We start from the raw sequence: 22,265 nt of genomic DNA on the forward strand, positions 1-22,265 counted from the left end.
GAGTGGTAACTCCTCAACAAGGGGGTGTCTCATCTCTTTCTTCTCTCTCCCAGGTGAGTGAAAATTTCACCCCTGGAAGCCAAATGATATTTAATGGCTGAATATTCACAGATGAGTCAGTCTCTCAGGGAAGTGGGTGACACCAGGGAGTGTGATGGCACCAAAGCCCCACGGGGTTGTGGCCTAGGGCTCCACAGCTTTGCACAAATATCCGGTCCAGTTCTGCTAGTGAAAAGCATGACTGCATGTATATTCTGATACCTGCCTTTTCTGGTTAAACCTTTATGATATTATGCTGTATTCCAGTTGTATTTTCACTCTTCCTTTTTTTTTTAGATACATGACATGCTATCACTACTCACTTTTCTGTAACATTGCATTTCAATTTTGCCTTTAATGTGAAGTCTCAAAGCTATGTCATAATAAGAAACCCCTATGGAAAATGTTAGAAATAAGTTGCTTTCTTCACCCCAATTTTTTTCATGAATTATCTGAAAAGGAGCTATTAAAAAGAAACAAAAGTCAACTCTACTTTGAATTTTAGTTGAAATTTTGGAATTAAATACCATTAACTTCTCAGCTATTACAGAGTTGCCTTTATCACTGCTAATTGTACACTACCATTTCTCCATGTCAAATCTCTTTTTGGAGTTCTGATGAAAGTTCGCTCGTTGTCAATCAAAGCTACAATTTATAAATTAATTCACTCTAGCAATTTTCCATTTGATGTTAATATCTCAATCTAGATTACTAAACCCATGAGAGCAGCTGTGTGATTCACTGTGATCTATTTCCAAGTATTACTAAGGTAAATTTTTGGCTGTATTTTTTTAAACCAGTCTGTAAAAGCTTTGGTTCTATCTTTGGCTTAAATTGATATCACAATTCTGTATTGGTGTATAGCTTTTTCTTCTTCCCCTCTACCTCCCCAACTCCAGTTACTCTATGTAGAGTTTTTCCTTCATGGGAAAATCTTGTGTCACTCTTAGAGAAAAATGTTAAAACCAAGAGTAGCTTTCACAAGTGAATAGAGACAGTTTTTTTAAGTCTTAGAATAGGAGCTAATCCCTGCTGTGAGAATGGTGAGGCACTGGAACAAGATGCCGAGAGAAGTTGAGTGTGCCCCATCCTTGTAAATGTTCAGTGGCAGGTTGGATGGGACTTTGAGCCATCTGGTCCAGTGGAAGATGTCACTGCTTGTACTGGGAGGGGGCTGTGGAGAGAATGATGTGGAAATAAATGATCTTTAAGGTCCCTTCCAACCCAAACAATTCTATGGTTCTAAAAGTAATTAAAAGTGAAGCTGCCATCTACATTTTGGGGCTGTGTATGGCACAGCTGTGATAATCCTGTGTTCTGTGCTGCCTAGCTAAGTATCCTGTCCAGAATGTTTGCCAAAAAGGAGTAAATTAAGCAGTATAAAAGGAAAGATGACACACTATATTTCCTCTTGCATTTCCCGTTCCTCAAGCCTTAAACCATCTTTATTTGAGTCTGTCAGGGTCAGACTTGGCTTCTGTGGCACTTTCTTTCGTGAACATTTTCACCTTTCCTTGAATCTGTGTATGGATGTTGAGCTTTCGTTGCATACTGCTGTGTGAAGAGTCATTCCCTTATGACTTGTTTGGACCTGTTGCATGCTTGCTTCACTCTCTGATTCCTGTATTAGAAGAGATGGTCGGCAGTCTGTGTTCTTTCTGGCCATTTCTGGCTTTACAGGCCTTTATCATGTCCTTCTCCTGAGAGTATTTTCTTCTGTAAAACTTATTGCATGTCTGCTTAGTTTCCTGAAAATATTTTTGAGGAAAATTTGAGTTAATTTTTCTGGCTTTTGTAAAGAGAAGTCTTGCCTTATAAAACTTCTGGAGTATTGGAAGGGTTCAGCAAGCTATTTTGACTCTTCCTGAACATCCTTTATGATTGTCAAGTGCTAAAGCTTAGAGTTGTCCTCAGATTTACTGTCAGGACCAAGATAATAGGCACTGCCAGAATGGTTGCAATCAGTGCCTTTGTAGGGAGCACTGATATAAAGTGTAGCATAACACAAGGGCTGTCAGTCTGAGATTGTATCTATACTGAGCAACTAAAGGTTAAACACAGTCTATGTTTCCCTTCTGGTCAGGATAGCTTACAACCCAAATTTACCCACGAGTTCTTTTATAACAAGGCAAAGCTTTCAGTTTTGTGCTTAAAAAAAAAAAAACCAACAAACTAAGGGATTTATAAATGGATTTGAATGGAATGAAGGGATTTATTTCGAGGTAACATGAATGCAGGAATATGGAGCCTGTTTTTCCAGGCTAAATATATTAGTTGAAAATACTGAAAATAGAAGCGTGTTGCAAAAGCCTTTCTGTGCAACTGTCAGTCAGGGGGGATTACAGAGGGGACAGTAAAGCACTCATTATCGAGGCTGAAGGCTTCACCATTTCCCTCTGTCCTGCTGTGACCTTGATGAGAGAGCTGCCCTTTGCATCCTGGCTGGCAGGCAGAGCCCAGCAATTTGTCTGGTACCATCCCTGTGTGATGGGGGAGACTGACAAGAAACTTCTCTACCGTTCTGGCTGCTCTTGGCAATGCCTGTGCTCAGCAAAGCTGCACCCAGTGCCTGGTGAGCCAGCACGTTGTGCCTGGTGCTCAGACAAAACCATAGAAGAGTTACTTCAATTGACTACATGAGAAGAGCTTACTTAATAAGCAATCTGGTTAGGCAGGAGACATTTTTCCATGGTGCTAATAAGAAGCTTTTGCTCTCTGATTTTGTGTTGTTTTGTTTTTTAAGTGATTGATACTTCAGATGGTGGCAGTGTTATGACTAATTTTAAAATTACATGAGAGTAAAAAGTGGAATGAGGACGTTTTTTCACATTTGTACTAGGCAATAATACAAAGATCTCTTTTTTTGAAAACTAAGACCTTTGAGATCTTTTCTGGCCCCTAAAAGTGGCTCTCACTAGTTGATAACTAGACTTTTGTTTTGGAAACTTTTGGAAGGTTAACATGAAAACATTGATGATAGCTAACAATCAGGCATATGGATCCTCGGAAGTCGTTTCTTACCTAGGATTAAATTATTAGTGAAATAAGTTTCTACTGACTGCTCTAGATTTAATTTTTTATCCTCCTTTAAAAGAACCTTGAATTCCTCTGTTAAAGTTATCCCTGGTTCTGTTTGTGGTACTGCGGTAGGAGAATGGTGGCATCTGTGATGTTACTGTGTAAAACCTTCCCACTGTGTTCTATATTAAAGAAAACCATGTATTTATTTTCTTCTCCTTGAACTTTTCTTACTTCTTTTCACCCTGTATCTGTCCTACTGAGCTGCTTCAGCTTTCAGCTGCCTTGCAGACCCTTTTTCCTTATTTTCATTTGCCTTCTCAGGTGCTGGTTCATCTGCTTATCAAGTAGTTTTCTCTTTCTAGCATTTGCTGTCTTGATTTCCTCCTGCTTTATCTTTGATTAATTTCTTCCAGTCCTGGAAATAGAGGAAATGATCTCTGATAGAGGAAGCTATCCCACTAACTGTTAGAAAATGATGTGGAATGTAAATGACAGTATAATGGCACGTACCGTGGGGTATGCCAAAGATTCTCATGCAACTGATTATCTTACAATGCTTGGGAGGGATGAAATCGATGCGGGCAGGGAATCTTTAGATACTAAAAGTGTCAACTCTATAGACCCTGAAGAGGAGACCAGAATAAGAGTGACTTTTTTAGGTGGGAGGGTCAGTTTTAAGGTGGTGAGGAAAAGATGACTTTGGCAGTCCTATCCTAACAGGCTATCCGAGGTCCCAGGGAGCCCCTTAATGGGATGAGGGTTGTAGTTGAACCTTGGTTCTGTGCTGAGATGCCAGGTGCTGCCTGCTTGTGAGTGGCCCAACAGAGGAGAGAATGTGATCATAATAACACTTTGTGTCTTTGAGGCAGTGAGCAATGATCCCCATATTCCTGCTCGGTGAAGGAAAAGCTTTTGTACTTGTGAGTTCTTCCTCTGTTCAAGTGGCTTGTGCTCCTCCCGCTTCCTGCTGTCAACTTTTGGCATTTTATGAGCTGTCCTGAGAATCTGTTCAAGTTCTTGAATGTACAGAAAGTAATCCCTGTCACATTCCAGCTTCCCCTCCCCGTGCCTTCCTCAGTCCCTTGCCCTATCTGTCTCTTCTTCCTTGCTCTCTGCCCTGCTCTGTCTGACAGTTGGCTGTGGTATCACAAGAGAAGAGAGTGAGGGAGGAAAAAAAGAGGTGGTAAGTTAGCTGTGCCTGTACTGAGTTAGCTAATCGGTGCTTTATGGTAAGTAAACTGTTCGGTAGCGTCCAGCCAGAAGTTGAGCAAAAAGCATGGAACTGCTTAAGGACTCTGCTCACAAAACACTCCTCTCTAGTTTTTGGGGAATCAGGTATGCCCCTGCTGGATGGCTGACTATAGAAATGTTAATTCTCTCTGAATAGAAAACCGATAGTTATGGCTGGGACCCAGGCCTCACCCTTAACTCCCTCCAAGTTGTCTCTTTCTTCCCCTCAATTCTTATACAAAATCACTTTCTTAATTGTGGAAACAGACTGAGATTGGTATCAGTGCAAATCCTTAAGTGTAAGCTCTGTCCTAATGTTTTTGCATGAATGCAAGGTATTGAATGTCTTCAGGGGTGCTTTGCCTGGTGGTTATTTTAGACAGAAAAGTCTAGACAGTTCTTAGGATCTGTTGCACATCTCTACACCTGCCAAAATTTGGGAGGCAGTTTTGTTCAAATTACACTGCTGTTCATCAGGAAGGTTTTCACAACACGCATAGCACTAACTGAATTAGTCTGTTTCTCTCACTCTCCCTCCCCCAAAATAATCTCTGCTATTAGTGTTCTAAAACTTGAATAATATTTTGCAATTGCTATTTTTATTTATACCTTTCCTCATTCTCTAACAATTACATAAATAGAAAGGACATTCTTTTGTGCATGGTTTTGTTGTATGTGCAATAATGTAAAGATTTCACACACGGGATTGAGACAAATGCTTTTTAAACACATTTTGAGCTGAAAATTAATAGATAAGCTTTGAGAAAGGCTCTTCAGTGGATAAAGGAGATAAATATAGATACCTTTTTTCAATGTCAGTCTGAATTGTATTTTTTCAGAAATACAGAAAACAACTTTCTTGCTTGAATCTGCTAATATTGCACTATTGAAAATGACCTGGCATGTAAGAAAGTATCTAAGTAATGAAAGAAATTATCTAAGTAATGTCGACTTGCTTTTTTTGTTTTTGGTTCATCTAAGTTCTTCAGCAATATCCAGACATTGCAATTGACGATACCAAGTCTCCATAAGGCTCTGAAGTTCATGGAGAAAATACATGGAAAGAGTATAGATGTGTGGAAGAAGGGAAAAATTAGCAGTTCATTTAGACTACTAGTGACATTTGAATGCTGATTTTAAAACTTTGCTTAAATATTATTAAAATTTATTGAGTTGGGTTATGAGTCCTTCTTCCTCCCTTCTCCCTTCCCTCTTGGAAGTGTGGTTTGCACATAATGTGTTTGATTCACGTGTGATTAGACATTTCATTCATTTAATGGAAAATTAAACCATAGGCTATGAAATGTGGTTCAAATCTCAATTAAAATGTTTAATATTTCCCCTTAGGTTTCTTAGTAAAAATAATAACAATTTTCCTAATGCTGGTAAGGTCATCTTAAACTATCTACCAATACATGAGTTCGTGGGTCTGTCTTCACTTCCTGCTTTGCATAGTTTTGGTCATTTAATCTTAAATACGAGTCTAGCTAAGCAGTTGTGCCACTGAGTTGCCTATTTTGAGTCAACATTTGTGCAATTTTGTAATATCTTATTTTAAATAGTCCTACAGTGTGCTTATAAAAGTACTGTTTTTAAGGGCTCTTGATTAAAAAAAAAAAAATTAAAGTAGCCCTTCAAGTTTTTAATAGACCTTCAAAATGGACAAGCATGAGTTAAAAAGAACGCAGGCAAACAAAGAGCCATAGCTGTATTTTTTGGGGAGGATATATACATTTGAATCTCCATATTTTAGCATAGAATGAAGTTCTAGAAAGGATAGTAGGCAAAATCCAAACTGCATAAAAAACCCGTAAAACATAAAGCCTTGACTGCATGCTGAATGAAGTGTTTTATTTTAGGTGCTTGTGTAGTTTGTAATGGAAATGCTGGGCTTACAAGAGCAAATGATGTGAAACAGTGGTCTGTGAGGCAGCAATAAAAATTGGGAATGCCAAATATGTGCACTGTATGTCAGCCATGGTTGTGAATTTGTCTGAAAAAATAAATTGTTAAACAATGAAGGCCAGTTATTTTTTTTTTATTATTATTTTTCCTGGGAAAAGAGTTTGTATAGCCTAAGGAGGAATTTGGTGCCTGTGGGAAAGAGAACAGTGGGCTCAATTTTCAAAATTTGTGCTGCTTTGCCAAGACATATGGGAAGAAACAAGAGTGCTCCCTGAACAACTGTAGCCCTGGGAGACTCTGCTAGACTTGCATGCGGGTTTTTCCATTCATAATTACACTTAAAAATCGAGCTGTGTGCGCTGGTAGCTCTGCACAGGGAGGAGTTGAGCTTGTTCAGCCAGATGTTGATTGACTCTAATAATTAAGCTTGCCCGAGTCGTGTGAAGGGGGGTGTCTGTCCTCAGTGACTTGGAAGGGTGAGTGGTGTGTGTTCAGTCAGGCCGTGCCTTTGGGAGCCCATCCTCTGCACATCTGCTGTGAGCAGGCACTGTGGGGAAGCAGTTTGGGCTGCATGAATATGTTTCATGTGACTCCTCAAACCCCCTTTGTGATTTGAGTCAAGTGTTTTCTTGGTGGTGGAGTGTGCTGGGAGTGCTTGTTTTCCAGGCTGCTGCTGCAGCTCCACGAGTGGAGCTGAGTGCTGGTGTTTTGGCTCTCATTTCTCTGTAGTTCAGGATGCTGTTCGTGTTTCTCATCTGCTGCGTTCGATATCCTGTCCATCTCAATGGTTTCCTTTTGAACCGGAGTTGTGCATAAACATCCTTTATTCAAGTAAAGGTTCAACCTTTTTTTAAAAAAGGAATGGTAAAACAATGTAGCTGTATTGGACAATACGAAGAAGACGTCAAATGTGTTATTTGAATTTTTGCTCATGTCAACTGTTTTCAATGAGTGTGGTGTATTCCTGTGAAACAGACCTAATTGGGTCTTTTCCTTTTGCTCCAGCCAAAATACTGTAGGGGAACAGAGTTACAAGAGCACTGAAACATTTAAAAAATAACACATCCATCCAAATTCTCCCCCAGACTGTTGCTGTTCATAGGCTCTTAAACAACAGAGGAAATAAGGAAAATACACAAGGAAACAGGATTAACACATGAAGCTTAGAGTAAAATAAGATGAAAACCAGAAACACTTTCTGTGATCACTTGGGAAATCCTACTGTAGAGAACATAGAATCACTGTTTAAAGTGAGGATTTCAGGGATATTGCTGGGACAAAATAGTCTAAACTGTTTTTAAAATACTTCTAGGTAGAAAAAAGAATTTGATTTCTTACTGGTCTGTGTTGTTGGTCCTCAGTAAGGGGAAGCAATGGCTGCTTCAGGAAGCTGCAGGCTCTTATAAATCAAGGTAATAATGAGATTTCAGCCAAACATCCTTTTGACTGCCTTGCCTTTGTGTTTTATTTTTTTGGTCATTTTCCTTCTCATCATTTTATGCTTTTGTTCCTTGCTTGTTTAACAGGCTTTGGGCAAGATCTTTTTTCTTGCCTTGCTCTGGATATTTTTTTTTTTTGAACAGTTATTTTTTTTGTTGTTGCTATGGATGCCCCTCAGGGTTTGAGTTACCCTGATGTGTATGTCCCTTGGTCACTTTGCCTGTGCAGACAACAAAGGCACATTTTTACTGGCTGAGTTTGATCCACAAGTAGCAGGCAGATTGTGCATTGACTTAGGTGACCCAAAGATCCCCATAACTTATGTGCTCTATTTCTATGCTCTTGTGGCACAACCTTAGTCACCCTGCAAGTTTCCTTCATAATTTTGCATTGTATATTATATGAACTTAAAATTTCTGCCTTTTGCAAGGTCTATGGGGGTAGAGGGGTTTGTTTGTTTGTTTGTTTGTTTGTTTGTTTGTAATGTCCCCTTGTCTCTCTTTTGTGTTTTGGTAGGCCTGGATGATTGCCTGCAGCAGTATGTCCATAAATTTGAACGGGAGAAGATAAATGGTGAACAGCTGTTGCAGATTTCTCACCAGGACCTTGAAGACTTGGGAATCTCAAGGATTGGTCACCAGGAACTGGTTCTAGAGGCTGTAGATCTCCTGTGTGCGCTGGTTAGTCATGTTGTGAAGAGATATGCAAAGAATTTCTAAAAGGGCTTTTTTGGGTGAATAACCAAAGCAAAATGGATCAGACCAGAATACCTTTGTCTCTTGCTTTCTGTTGCACATCACAATAAAAGAAAAAAGTAAGAATTTGTTTAATTCTTGCAAGTTTTGTATTAATAGCTCTCTAACATTTTCCTGGTAAGAGGCACCTTCAGTTCGTTTGCTTACACTTCCAAAGGAAGAAGTTGTCTGAGTGATGTTTTTAGATCTTGGGGCTCCCGTTAGTGAACAGTTTGTCTTAGGAGATAGAAAACACACTGTTTAAATGACAGGTGCTACAAGTTCCTCACATCAGTTGAAATGGGTTTAGGGTAATTCTGTAGCAAACCTAGGAAGTGAATAAAAACTCATTCTTGAGATGAGGGATATTTAGCCACCTCAGTTGCAGTTTAGCTGAACTCTTCACTGGATTCAGAACTTAAGCTGTTCTTTTGTCCTACTCCTGATATATAATTGCAGATACTTTGAAAACAAACATGCTTTGAAAAGCATATATATATTTTGGATTGTTTTACTAGTGCAGGCTTTATTTAAAAGCCATAATCTGGTTACAGCCTTGAAGGCCTGTTTGATGTAGTGCAGTGTAATGAGCACCAGAGGTATATATAATTACATCAGGGAGGAGGGTGGGAAAGCCTGCCTGCTGATTCCTTGGCCAGCAGTGACCTGTCTTCCCTACATGTGGCAAGGTTTGGAGCAGTGAGCGCATGCTTCTTAAAATGGAGAGTGTTTATTGCCTGTGTGATATGTGCTTTATTTGCTGCAGAGAGGTGCTACAGGCTGTGTTCCTACTCCACAACCTGGAGCAAGTTGAACTGAAAGAAGCATGTTTAATGAAATCTCTTCAAACGATCTAAAATGTTTCTCAGAAAGTTACTCTTATACTTGAAAGACATTTTATTTCCTTTAGGTATTTGATCTACCAAAAAATTTTAACATTAACTTGAAAACCTAATAGAAGAATGTAGCTGGACTGAAAAGCAGTTCATGGTGTGGGAAGGAACTTGTTGGGCAAGTGTGGGGGTCTGGTGAGTTAGTAAATGTATTTTGGGCTGTATATGGTCCTGACTGAAGTCATCTATGTGGTAGTCCCCAAAGGCACTTTTTTATTCTCTTAAAAATGTTAGAATAAAGTGAACAAAGCTGGACAACTGCCAGAACCTAAAGCTGTGTTTTATCTCTTACAATTTCCTTCTAATTTCCTTTGTAGACAAAAGTTTTGACCTCAGACCCATTTCTGGAAATCCTTTGTGAAATGCAGCTCAAGTTAATGCATTAGACAGATACTGCATATTACAGCTGAAATGTACTTGTTCCCTTTTTAAGAGGTGAAGGAAGAATTCCTGTGTTTTCAGTATGCCCTTTGCCACCTTCTTGATGCCTGTTCCCTTGAGTTTTTGAAACTGCATAGAATCACCGCTGATTTTGTTTCCAAGAGATATTAAATGCTAATGACAACTAATTTTTTTTGTTGTCTCTTTTTGTGCAAGAGAGAGGTTTCCTGATTCCATTTGCGTTAGTTCTTTGAAAGTGGGAATGTTTACTGTTTAGTGCATGTTTTGTACATATTCTGACACTTCCCCAACTTTTGGGGCCTTGTAAGCAAAGGAACTAATTTTTTTTCTTTTTAAATATTTTTTTTCTTTTTTGTTGCCCCTTTTTCAACCCCACTGCCACCCCCACTAAGCTGTCAGCTCACGCTGTGACAATGTAGCACTGGGCCAGCCTGATGTCAGTCTTCACAAGGTTGTCATTCGTGGTGGAGAATGGCTGAGAGGGGATTTTGGTGGTTTCCCAGTCCTGGAGTTCCCAAGAAGAATTTCCCCTTTTATCTAGTTTTGCCTTGGCAGTTTCCCAGCTAAGTTTCCTTCAGCTCAGTGCTTTGGTTCCCTCACACCACAGGAATATATGTGGCTCTACAGACAGTGAGGAAGCTCTCTTTGGAACCTCTTTCTCCTGCAGTATCTCTTTTCAAGCATTCACCATAGAGACCTTTGTTCCAGGCTCCATGGATCAGTCACTAAATAGAGTGTGAACATAGTCCTTGCCTTGAGAAAGGACACCAAATGCACCTGATTTTTAAATGTGTGTTTTTAGTGTTTCTAGGGGCTGAGTAGTATTTGGCAGCACTAAGCTAGAAAAATGTCTGGAAGTTTCTGGTGTGAAAAATAAACTAATGCATCTTTCTCTGCTGCTTTGGTGATGAAGCAGTGTTCCCTCATGTCCTCGTAGCAGTGGCTGCATATGCAGCATCTTGAAGAGTCAGCAGGAGAGTGTAGACTGGAATACAACATTTCTGTTGCTGTTGAGCTGGTCTGATAGAATTTTCTGAACAGGTGTTGAAGACTTATTTGAGGAATTTAGAGGATATATTAAGGGACCTGAATTCCCCCTGAAAAGGGGAAAAAATCATCAACTTGAGTATTTCAACTTTTTGTTGACAGTACTGCTTGGTGGGGGGAGGGAAAGGGTTGGAAGAAAGATCATGTTTCTTTGTTGATTGAAGTATTTGAGGGAGGGGGGAACAAACATACATAGCTTTGCTGTTCAAACCACAAAAGCAGGGACAGAAAACATGCTTTTGAGGGCTTAATGAATATAAACCAATGTAAGCAAGAAACTATGCAAATATTTTCACTTTTAATGTGTTCTTTGGATTTGATTTTTGAATCTTTGCCTACACTGTATCATGGGAGAGTTTGGAAACAAAATGCAGTGGATTTTTCTTGAGATTAGAACAAAGAGATACTAGTTATATGCAATTTAAAAAAACACCCCAAACCCTGAAAAATTCCCTAAACCAAAAAAGGACATAGTTGTGCCTTTCATAATTTTACTGGTGGTAATGTTCTGCCAGCATGTTTGCAGCATAACAAAATATAACATCATAACATGAAAAAAAAAAGGTATTCATAAAGACTTACCCTTTGGGTCATTGTCAATATTCACTGCCACATAAGATTTTAGTTTTTTAGAGGCTTCAAATTTTGTGCTGTTTATTAGGAAATTTGCAGCTTCAGAGGATTCTTTAGAATGCATTTTTTGTTAAAAGGAAAAGAGCAAGAATGGGTGACTGTGACAGTACCTTGTGTTAATTCTTTATATAGCCTGCAGTGAGTTGGGGCAGCATCTGAGCAAGCATTTGAACTGGTTTTATTCTTTTTTTTTTTCCCAGAGCAGGTTTTCAGTTCAATCAGCCAGCATGCCCAACTCATCACATTGCAGCATGTGAACATGGCTGTGAAAGGGAAGAGGATGCTGTCCCTGGGCAGTAGCAGAGCTCTTCACCAGCCCAGTTCAGCTCTGACACAACTGCTCTGCTCTTTTGACTTCAGTTAGCCACATTTGGGTTTTTTTTTTTTTTTTTTTTTTTTTTTATTTTATTGTTTGTTGGCTGCCTGACCTTGAGCCATTATTTGGTCAGATTACTTTTTCTCATTAAATGTGATGGAGATTAGAAGGAGTGAGCTCATGTGCTCTCTCCTGCACGTGTGGGTGCTGCCTCTCCTCCAGCCCTGCATGTGGCTCCCCAGGTTAATGAGTAATAGCCTGGGAATGTTTGACATCAGGTGCTCTTGACCGCTGGCTTCAGCCTGTGTTTAGGTTAAAACAACTTTGATGTTTAAAATCTGGAGCAACAGTAACGTGCAGCCTTTTTTTTTGGTTCATGAGCAACATCTAAAACCTTTTGGTTGCTTAAGTAATAATTTGTTAACTCTTGTAGCCTTAATCCTGTGGAAATATTTCAAGAAAAGCCTGCTAAGCTTTGCACTTCAACTGTGTGTCACTGTGAAGGTTGTTTGGTGTGCTGCCACAATATCAGCATTCCTATCTGTCGTGGATTGGGGCTACAGTTCTATGGCAAGTTAAATTAATCCAAGTCAGCTGCTGTCTCCCCCCACTCCTGTCCTCTGATTAGTGATCCTTTGTGCTTGCACTCACCTGACCCTGAAGTGAGCTACTTCAGGGAGTTAAACCAAGGGATTAGATTTCTTTGTATTGTTTAGATCCCCAAGCCAACCCTCCCAACAGACTGGGCATTACAAGTGAAGGAGAAGAATAGTTGTTGATGTGAGAGCTGGTCAAGAGAGTTTCAGCTCGGATGAAAGCATTGCTGTACCTGGTGAAGGGGCAAAATGCTTTCTGTGTATTAGAGCAGACAGTGAGAGAATTGGTGGAGCAGAGGTGGCTTGGTTTGGGACGACTCCTATTTCTGGGGTAGTTCATCCACTAGGGCTGATCCACAGTTGTCCAGTTTGCAGTTCTTGAGTACCAGGACACCATACTCTGTGTTGTGCTGGGTAAGTGTAGTGCTTGGTCAGGACCTTTCCTGAAGCACAAAGTGCTGGTTTAGCAGTGGATGTGCACTCTGTAGAGCCTTTGGGGGAAGCTGTAGGAGGGAGCATAGAGCAGTGACTTGGAGCTTGGCTGTGATGTGCTCTTGAGAGTCTTTTGGGGACACAAGTTACAGTTATGAGCTGGAGCCCCTGCATCTCTAGAGGCTGTGCATGTGTTGCTGAAGTCACCCTCAAAACTGAGAACTACTTGACAGAATTATTTAAAACCTACCTGAACTGGAAGAGTCACATCAGACTAACCCACGATATAAATAAGGTGAAAGACGTGTGATAAGGGAATGTTTTAAGGCCAAGCCCAAAATCTTACCTGGTATATCAACACATGTCCTCTTAAATGCTGGTGCCACCTCTAATCTCAAGTACCCACAGGTGGTTGGCTGAGTTTCTGCATCTGAATGACAGAAAGGAAGACCTGGAGATACTTAATTACATGAAAACTCTCAAGTTCTGATCAGGGTGATTAGGTTGTACCTCTGCACAGAAAAAGTATTTTCTGTTTTCTGTCTCTTTATGAAAGTAGGGGATCAGCATCCTCTAGTTCCCCTCTTTAAGGGCAGGGTTTCTCATATGTGGCTGCTTTCTTGTGGTCATAGGAACTTGCCCCACATCCAGACCTGTTTGTGAAAAAGTATTCCCTCAACAATAGACTAATATTCAATCCTCTAAGTGGAGGATAAAACTAACTGCAAGAAATACATCCAAACAATGCCCTTGGAGTGCTGTGTTTTTTTGGTGGTTTTTTTTTGGGTTGTTGTTTTTGTTAAAATTAAAAGGTGATAAGTTCACACATCACGTTGTGCAAGTACTTTAAAGTTGTTTAGTAATCCAGATCTTTCCCTTTCTGTAATCCTGGAAAATTTAAGGATATCCTTTGCTGTTGCAACAGTGACATTTTTTAAAATTGGACATATCCTTTCAACCCCTGCTCCTGGCTGCACTGTAAGGGTATTTACTTGCCAAGAGCCCTGAGGTGGGGGAGGAAGGCACTTGTGTAACTTAAACCGACTGGGATCTTACCCATAGGAGGCAGTAGTATTTTAAAGGTAGCTGTGTAGCTAACACCTCTCCATGCACTGGAGACGTGTGTTTCTTTGGGTCAAAGATTCTTACATTTTGTACATTACTTAATCTGAAATGTTCCAGCCTGCTTCATAGGTGCTTCACCCTGGAGGGAATGGAGCTACAAGCCAGCACTGTGCCCTAGTAGCATCCTGGTCTGCATTAATGGGAGAGGGAGGGAATTGTTCATCACCCTTTAGTTGTCACTCCTCAGTCTAAATTTGTCCCCTGCCCCTAAGTACAGCAAAAGTACAGGGAAACTAGAGCAAGCTCAGTGAAGGGCTCTCAGCTTGGTCAGGGCTGGAGTACTTGCCCTTGAGGAGAGGCTGAGGGACTGGGACTTCTTCAGCCTGGGAAAGAGATGGCTCCAGGGTGGCCCAGCAGCCTCAGCTGGATCTGGAGCTGGATGCCCAGCACCCACCATGGTGGGGAGCAGTTGTCAGGATGACAGAGTGCATGGCATAAGTTGAAACAAGAGGTTCAGGCTGGATATAATGAAATATTTTCTTACCTTGAGGACGGTCAGGCCAGGTGGATCAGGCTGCCCAGAGAGGCTGTGCGCTCTGTCCTTGGAGGTTTTCAAGACCTGACAAGATAAAATCCTAAATAAGCTGGTCTGAGCTTACAGCTGAGCCTGTTCTGAGCAGGAGTTTGGTCTGAAGCTCCCCTTCAGCTGGGATGGTGATCCTGAGTGGAGGTATTAGGAACTCCTGGAAACTAGGAATGAAATGAAATTAAAATTTGCCTTAGTTGGTTTCAGTTTTTGAATAGGAAAGTAGGAGCATGGAGTATATCTGACTGAACTATGGAAGTTGGAGTTTCGTTGCAAGAATCAGCAGCAAAAGAAAAGTGAAGGACAGGACTCTTGTGTTTTTGTGTGTTTGTTTTGTCCTGGTGGGAATGTTTTTTTGTTGTTTGGTTTTTTTTTTTTTTCTTTTTCTCAATAAAAGTAGGGATTTGAGTCTATAAAGTTGAAGTTGTAGGCAAGGCTCTCAGATCTTTGTTTTGTAAATGAATGAAAATTTGATGCCAAAAATTGGGTTTAATTACCATGTATGATGTTAACACTGTCCTCAAGCTTGCAAATAATTGCACTGTTTTAGTCAAGGAGCACAGTTACTAAAAACTGGTGATTCAAATATTTATTTAAGCTTTTGATTGCAAAACTGCATTTGCTTCCTGTTGATGTTTTAATCTCTTACCAGATTTAACTTATCTTTAGTTGTGAATGAAATGTTTCTTCAGTGTTTATTTGCCACCGGATAGAAAATGTTTTAAGAAAAACAAAATGCTTGCTCTTCTTTAACCCAAAGAAAAACAACACAATCCAGTTATTAACTAGTACATTAAATCTATTAGGATGTTGGGACTTGATTCTGATTAAAGTGTCCTTAAATCTCGTTAATGACAGAAACTGAGGTTTGGCACTTACAAAAGTATTCCTTACTGGCTATAGTGTAGAACAAATCTTTCAAGGCATTTTTGCCAAAAAACCACGAGAAAGTTGTGCAAATCATCAAGGCTTTTCATCCCATGTGAGCTTTTAACTTGTTTTAAAATAAATAGGAGAACTCAGCAAGGATATTTATCAAGCTTCATGATGTTCCTTGCAGAACTATGGCCTTGAAACAGACAATATGAAGAACCTGGTTCTCAAGCTACGAGGGTCATCCAACAATCTGCAAAACTACATCAGCAGCCGTAGGAAAAGTTCCAATTATGATGGAAATACCTCTCGTAAGCCCCCCAATGAATTCCTTACTTCCGTCGTAGAGCTTATTGGTGCTGCTAAAGCCTTGCTTGCATGGCTGGACAGGTAAGGATGAAATGGTTCTATTTCAATTTGCTGCTCTAATGAATTCCTTCTCTTTGTAGGGCCTTCCCTAGATGCCTGGGTGTAAAGATCTTGATGTTACTAAGCCCTTTTTTTGGTGTTGCTAGAAGACCTCTAGTGGATAAATTTAACCTAGGGTATCTATTCTTGCACTTCCACTCTTGCTAAAAGCAATGAAACTGTTGCACTCAAAGTGGTATTTATAAAAGTAGGACTTTTTAGGTCAGTCTCTCATAAACATGGTTTTCCCAGCTTCTAAATTACTTGTCATTGGCAGATCCCTTCCTGAAAGATTTTTTTAATGTTCTGCTGAAATTGTGGCCTTAGCTATGTGATTTGAAAACTGAGCAGTGGAAGAGATTATCCTTCTGCTGTTTCATTTTCTCCTTTTTTTTTTTTTCTTTTTTTTTTTTTTTTTTTTTTTTTTTTGCCTGGAAAGAGAGAGTTATTTTGTTATTTTGTTACAGCTGCAGCAGGTCAGGTTCTGGCAGGGGTGCAGTCCATGATAAAAGATGAACATAAATTCTCAAAACCCTTGCTAACTTGCCTGAGAAGGAGAGTTAGGAGAATAACTGCACAGGGACTGGCAGCAAGGTGCACTTTTATTCTTTTTCCTGCTCTTAAGTAAAGACTTGATCAGTGTCTAGGCAGCATTGTTAACAATTTGTGCCTCTCACCTGGTCCTCTCCTCTCACTCTGTTGCTGGCAGCTCACCCTAAATGGCTTGTCCATTTCAAGACCTGCTATGGTTATTTCTCAACCCCTCTTCCAGGCTTTGAAACTGTCTGAAAGGTCACAGGTGGAACTCTTCTGGTCCTAAAGCTGCCCTACCTGTAATGATTCTTCTCTAAGTCTCACTGTACCTCTGTGTGTAAAATATGAAAATCTATTTTTCTTCTTTTGGAGAATAGTTTTTTCCTTGTCCAGTCAGAAAGTTGAAGGTTCCCTCACTGGTAAACCCAAGGACAGGGCTAGAAAATTCCCGGTTTTAGTGTAAGAGTGGAGCAGGAGTATGCAGTCAGGAATATTTACATTGTAAAACTATCCTCACACCTGTGTCAATGTCAGAGTTGCAGCCCTTACTCTCTTATGCTCTTCCTCACTGGTAAGGTAGGATGGGAGAAGGCTGGTTCCTCCAATCTAAGGGGAATTTTCTCTTGTTTAGGACCCCATTTACAGGTATTGCTGACTTTTCATCAATGAAGAACAGAATCATTCAGCTCTGCTTGGACCTCACTACTACTGTTCAAAAGGTCAGCTGATTTCTTTTCCTCTCTGCTTTCCAAAAGGGAAGGAAAGGAGATGTTGGGGAAGTAATGTGATTGCTTTGTGCTGAGTGCTAATGAAAGGCAGTTCTGGGAATGAGAGCTTACTTTTAGCTTTGAACGTCCATGAAGGCCAGTTTCAGTTGTCTGTGTTTCTGAATTGTGGGGTTTTTTGTTGTTTCCCCTGCCCTTCAATTTAATTATTAATTTTGGTATTGCTGGCTGTGTCTTAAGTGACTGCAGCTTAAAGGCTACTCTTATTTTCTTGAGCTTTACTGGAAAGAGGATTAGTCTTTGCAATAGTTAATCTGCATTTGAGGTTTTTCACATTCCAAGCAGCATGTTGAGAAACAGTTAACAGTGCTAACTCTGAACAAAAATACGACATTTGTTTTTGTACCTATGTTTGCAGACTCCATAGATCTTGTCCCATGCAGGATGTTTTAGCCATCAAATGGGAAATGCTGCATGTTGTGGAAGAAGCTGCCACCTTTATGATACAGATCCCACTAGCCAGACTGCTTCTGCCACGACTGCAAGAATATTTTTCAGAACTTTAATTTACCAGCTGTATGATAAGTGCTTGTATAAATAATAGCTAAAAGGATATGTAGCAGCTGTGGCAATCTTGGCAGCTGACATAATTTTGCTCTTTGAATAATGCTGACTGGTTTTGAGCCTGTTCTGAGAGCGTGGCACTGCTGTGGCTGTGAAGCACTGTGTGCACACTTCAGTGACTGCCAAACCTGCTTGTAGCCATTATTCTGTGGCCATATGATGTTTGAACTCCGGAGGACCATGCCTTGTGATATGGGTGGTTCCATCCCCATGCTGAAGGGATGATGTCAAAGGACAGAAACATCCTGAGTTGTCAAGCTGTGATTCCACCCAACTATGTCAGTTGTCATTGTGAAAGGATGGTGTCTGGGTACCCCAAGGTGCACGTGTCTGCTGCTCAGTGCCCTTCTTGCTGGGGCTCTCTGTGTGCAATGACACAAAGGCAGTGATTTACAGCTACAGATGTGCAGAGGAACAGTTCGTGTTTCTAGCAGGAGGTGGTGTTCACCCAAGAGTGCTACAGGAACTGAGACAGGAGATTGCTGAATGTATGAATAAAGCTGCTAAAAAGCGTGTCTAATCTTTCTGTTAGGTCAGCAGTTGATGGCAGGGGAACGGAAGTTGTGAACAGCAACCCTGGCCTTTTAAAAAATATCAGACTACTTCTCTGCCAATTTGATATGAACTAATAAAAGATGGGCTTGGTGCATATGAGAAAAGCATTAATGGGGGAAGAACCAACAACATAGTTTGTCCTGGGACAGGACACATATGCTAGAATAGTCTGAAGGAATCCCCTGATGTGGAAAAGGGATACAGTGGAAAAATCTTTAGGAGGGTTTTTAGACTTCAGATGTATTTCTTATTAAGACATAGACTACAGAAACAGATGGTCAGTTCTAATGGTGAAGAGGCCAGAGTGGCTCTTGTGGAACCAATGCTGCTCTGCATAATCATAAATGATGCATAAAAGCATGTCATAATAAAGCAAGGCAGGAATGCAAGAAGATTCTGGTTACCTTTGATGATAGCTATGTAGATTCAAGGACAGGATTTTACTCCACTTAAAGTTCCATGTCAAACTTTAGGGCTGAAATAATAAACAGTATAAACAGAAATGAGCGGGAGCAGAAGGACTTTGCAATATTGAACATTTTGGCTGTGTGATGATATAATCATAGCATTTGCTATTGATTTGTGCAGATGTATTTAGCAGAGAAAAGCAGGGGAAAGTCCTCCACAAACTTCTCCAACACGGCTCCTCCTTCAGCCTATTAAAATGCTTGGGGGTTTTCTCCTTGTAGATATTGTAAATCTTGGTCTGTGATTAAAACTTGCTGTTTTAACTTTTTAATCTGAGAATGATATCTTTCTCCAGTTCAGCACTTCTTGCAGAAAACAGTGACAACTTCTGTAGATTTTTACATGAACTTGTTTCATGTCAAAGGCTTTTATACCTGGACTATGTAATGCCTTGTGTGCAGTCCTCTGTCCCTCAGGAATGTCACTGATGGCATATTTTTTAGAAAATCACTTTCCCTTCTATTTTTAACAGTATGCTTTAGATCCATTTTGCTGCCTGGGGCAGAGGAGTACCTCTGAGTTGAGGTTTATCAGTGTAAGGCAAGCACATCTGCCTGGCCTTCTGAGAATCTGATGTAAATGTGCAAGGTTTTACTTTTCTAGAAAAGTCAGCTGCTGTAATTGAATCCCACATTCTCTTAGTTTTCAAGGTTTATTATTGCTTTCTGTCAGGGCCAGAAAATAGTTGCTTAATAGTCCTTTCGAGCCCTACTGGGTGAAACTAATCTGACTAATCCCTGCAGCATGAATAACTCTATTTCTATTTGAGGTTAAAATGGAAGTTTTGTAGAGTTTTCAGAGATGATTTGTTTCCATGTTTATTGGTTAATGTAGGGGTTTTGTTCTTGTTTTATTTTTAGGACTGCACTGTGGCTGACATGGAAGATAAAGTCCAGAGTGTGGTAAGTTTATGTTTCTGTTGAAACTCAGCTGTCTGCATTCACATTCATTTTGGTTGCTTCTATGCTGCCTGTATTGACAACAACCTTTCGGTCCCAAGTGCACAAGCATATCATGCAAGTAAACATTACTATGACTTGTTCTGTGAATGTTCTTTCCTGTAGAGGAAATCACTGAAATTTCAGCAGATGGATAGTGTGCAGTGATAGCATGTAGTCAAGTATCCCTTCAAGTTTCATTACACAGCTATATTTCCAAGAGAATTTAGCTTCAGATTTGCAAGGGAGGACTAGTCCTGTAAAATGATGACAGGCTAAATAAACCAATTATGCCTGTGAAGTGCATATAGCACCTTAATAAGCAGAAGTTCTACCTTATTATGCTTCTTCATGTAGAAGAACTGCCCTGCCACGGAAATGAAGCTCTGGCTCTGTACTTGAGCTTGAGTTTCTAGGGCTGTTTGAAGCAGCCTTGTGACCAAATGCAGAATGAAATGGAATGCTTTTTATATTTTGTAACAGTTAATCATCGCTTCCTGCTTTTGACATGAACCAGGCTGTGCTCTTTGATAAGGCCTTCCGGTTGCTCATAGATGCTTAGGAATTTAGTAGCACAATAACTAAAAATAATTTTGTTCATAAATAACGAGACCATGTAAAAGGGAGTTCTCTGCATCTTTCTTTTTCCATTTGTGCACACCCACACTGGAAGTAGGTATTGTTGTTTGGAATTCCCTTGTTTGAGCAGTTCCTCGCATTCACACTTAAACATTGTTTTGATTTATTTTATTGCTGCTCTAGAAATCTGACGTAAAACGAAACAGAAAAGGTTGGAGCTATTGTTTCCAGGGACCATTGTAATCCAAACCAATGTCTTCCTATGACACAGCTCCCCCCTATTCTGTAGTTACATGTGTCTACTTTGACTGAAGGATTCAAGCCCCATGTGAAAGGTGACTTACCTTGCAGGTTCCCAAACTGTTTATAGCTAACTACTGTATTGTGTAGTAATCTTCTCTCCCCTCTCCTTCAAGATTTTGTAGCCTACTTGGAGTGTCAGCCTTGCTTCAGTTGATGTAAAAGCGGAAAACACAGTGGGACATAATGAAATTTGTGAGTGTAGAGAGGGCACAGATTTTTTTTACCTTTTTTTTTTCTTCTTCTTTTCTCATGTTTAATTAGACATTCTGATAGTTATGTGTTCTGCAAGGCAAAGCCATTCTGCCCCCAACTTTACTGACACACACACCAAGGTCAGAATTGGCCTTTATTTATAATGTTGGCTTAGATCAGTTATGTTTTGGTCAAAGGGAAATATGAACCTTGACTGTCTAAGCATTCCAGAAGAGGTCAGTTCAGAGGCACAATGGAGAGAAGTACTGCAGAAACACTTGAGTGCTGGATGGTCCTACCTTATACTGTAAAGTTGTGTGCAGATATGTTAATGGCCAGCACCTCCCTTTTTGTGACCCATGGCTAATTGTATTCTTATAGCAGAAATACAGAACAACATGAAAACCTGTCAACTGTTCCCACAAGGAATCATCAAAATGTTTCAATATTATAATGAGTTCTGTTTTGGTTAGAGCAAACAAACCCCAAACCCAGTTTTTTGTTATATTTTGTGTGTCTAATTTTTCAGACAGAGGCTGTGTCAGCATCTGTTAGTGATGGTAAGGTGGCACTAATGGAAACAGATTGTTTCTGTGCTACAATAAGGGTGTAAACATGCTGTAGAATAGATCTGTACAAATTAATCTTCTATTTCAGTGATTTTAGAACTCATTTCCTTTATATATTTTGAAAACTAAAAGAGGAAGAAGCCAGGAGAGAATTTTCCTAACTGTTTTTCGTGTGCTCTCATTGCAGGCCAAGACTTTAAATGGCATTTGTGATAAAGCCATCCGATCAACTACAGACCCACTGATGAGCCAGTGTGCCTGTCTGGAGGAGGTCCATTTAACCAACATTAAACCTGGGGAAGGCCTGGTAAGAAGCAATGCTGGAGTGTCCTGATGTTCCCTGTATTTAATAGGTAGCCCTGGGAGCCAATGCAAATATGTATTTATAATGAAGTATTTCAAATCCAATAGTAACCTGTGGGGAAAAGAAAGAGGCATGAGAAGGAACCCTACAGGTCAGTTGTCAGGTGGTGTGCTGGAGTGGCTATAAGGGACAGATATGCACATTAATAGATTTGATCCCGAATATAATTTCGGATTCTAAATTCTTGAAGGTTTGTGTGTTAACCAGGATATTGCAGAATTTACAAATGCTTATGAAGCTAGTTAGTTTTGTTTTTTCAGGTTACCATAACCACTTTTTTTCTTGGAGGGCTGGGAAAGGGATAAGGCAATGAGAAATTATGTTTGTGTTTTGAAAGATGCTTTTTTATGGGTGTTATAGCAAGACAGAGATGAATGGGAGAATTTTGGAGGTTTGCTGTTAGCAGGAAAATGAGAATTTTTTAGCTGTTTGGTGGCCCTGTCTTATTACTGATTCCTGTTTGTTCAATGGATTCTGCTTAGCTGAGTGCTGGTTATGAGAAACTTAATTTGGAATCTTGGTGGATTTTCTGTCTAGGGAACAGATGTGTTAGAATGAGTTGGAGGGAATTTAAATTGTTACATGCATTTGTATTCACTCCTAGCCCTGAAGGCAGGAGAAATGAACATTTTTAGGGAAAGCTGCACAGTCTTACTAGTTTTACCTAGACCAGTGGATTTGACTGAATCAGTCATGCATTTTTGAAATTATGGGAATCTCTTTGTTAATACACTAGCTACATCAAAGCAGAGTCAGTCTAGCTTGGCCTGAATAAGAAACAAGGAGGTGGGTGC

At 40.0% G+C, this 22,265-nt stretch overlaps 1 protein-coding gene across 1 annotated transcript in view; it reads left to right on the plus strand.

The window, feature by feature from the left end:
• CNKSR3 (CNKSR family member 3) overlaps positions 1-22,265 on the plus strand; it is a 54,926-nt gene that overhangs the window by 19,745 nt on the left and 12,916 nt on the right. The window contains exons 2-6 of the mRNA XM_059841948.1: positions 8,152-8,315; positions 15,400-15,602; positions 16,786-16,873; positions 19,387-19,428; positions 21,295-21,414. Coding sequence (XP_059697931.1) covers positions 8,152-8,315; positions 15,400-15,602; positions 16,786-16,873; positions 19,387-19,428; positions 21,295-21,414 — 617 coding nt within the window. The remainder of the gene's footprint in view (positions 1-8,151; positions 8,316-15,399; positions 15,603-16,785; positions 16,874-19,386; positions 19,429-21,294; positions 21,415-22,265) is intronic.

The sequence above is a fragment of the Haemorhous mexicanus genome, chromosome 3 (genome assembly GCF_027477595.1).
Source record: "Haemorhous mexicanus isolate bHaeMex1 chromosome 3, bHaeMex1.pri, whole genome shotgun sequence".
NCBI classification, from domain to species: domain Eukaryota; kingdom Metazoa; phylum Chordata; class Aves; order Passeriformes; family Fringillidae; genus Haemorhous; species Haemorhous mexicanus.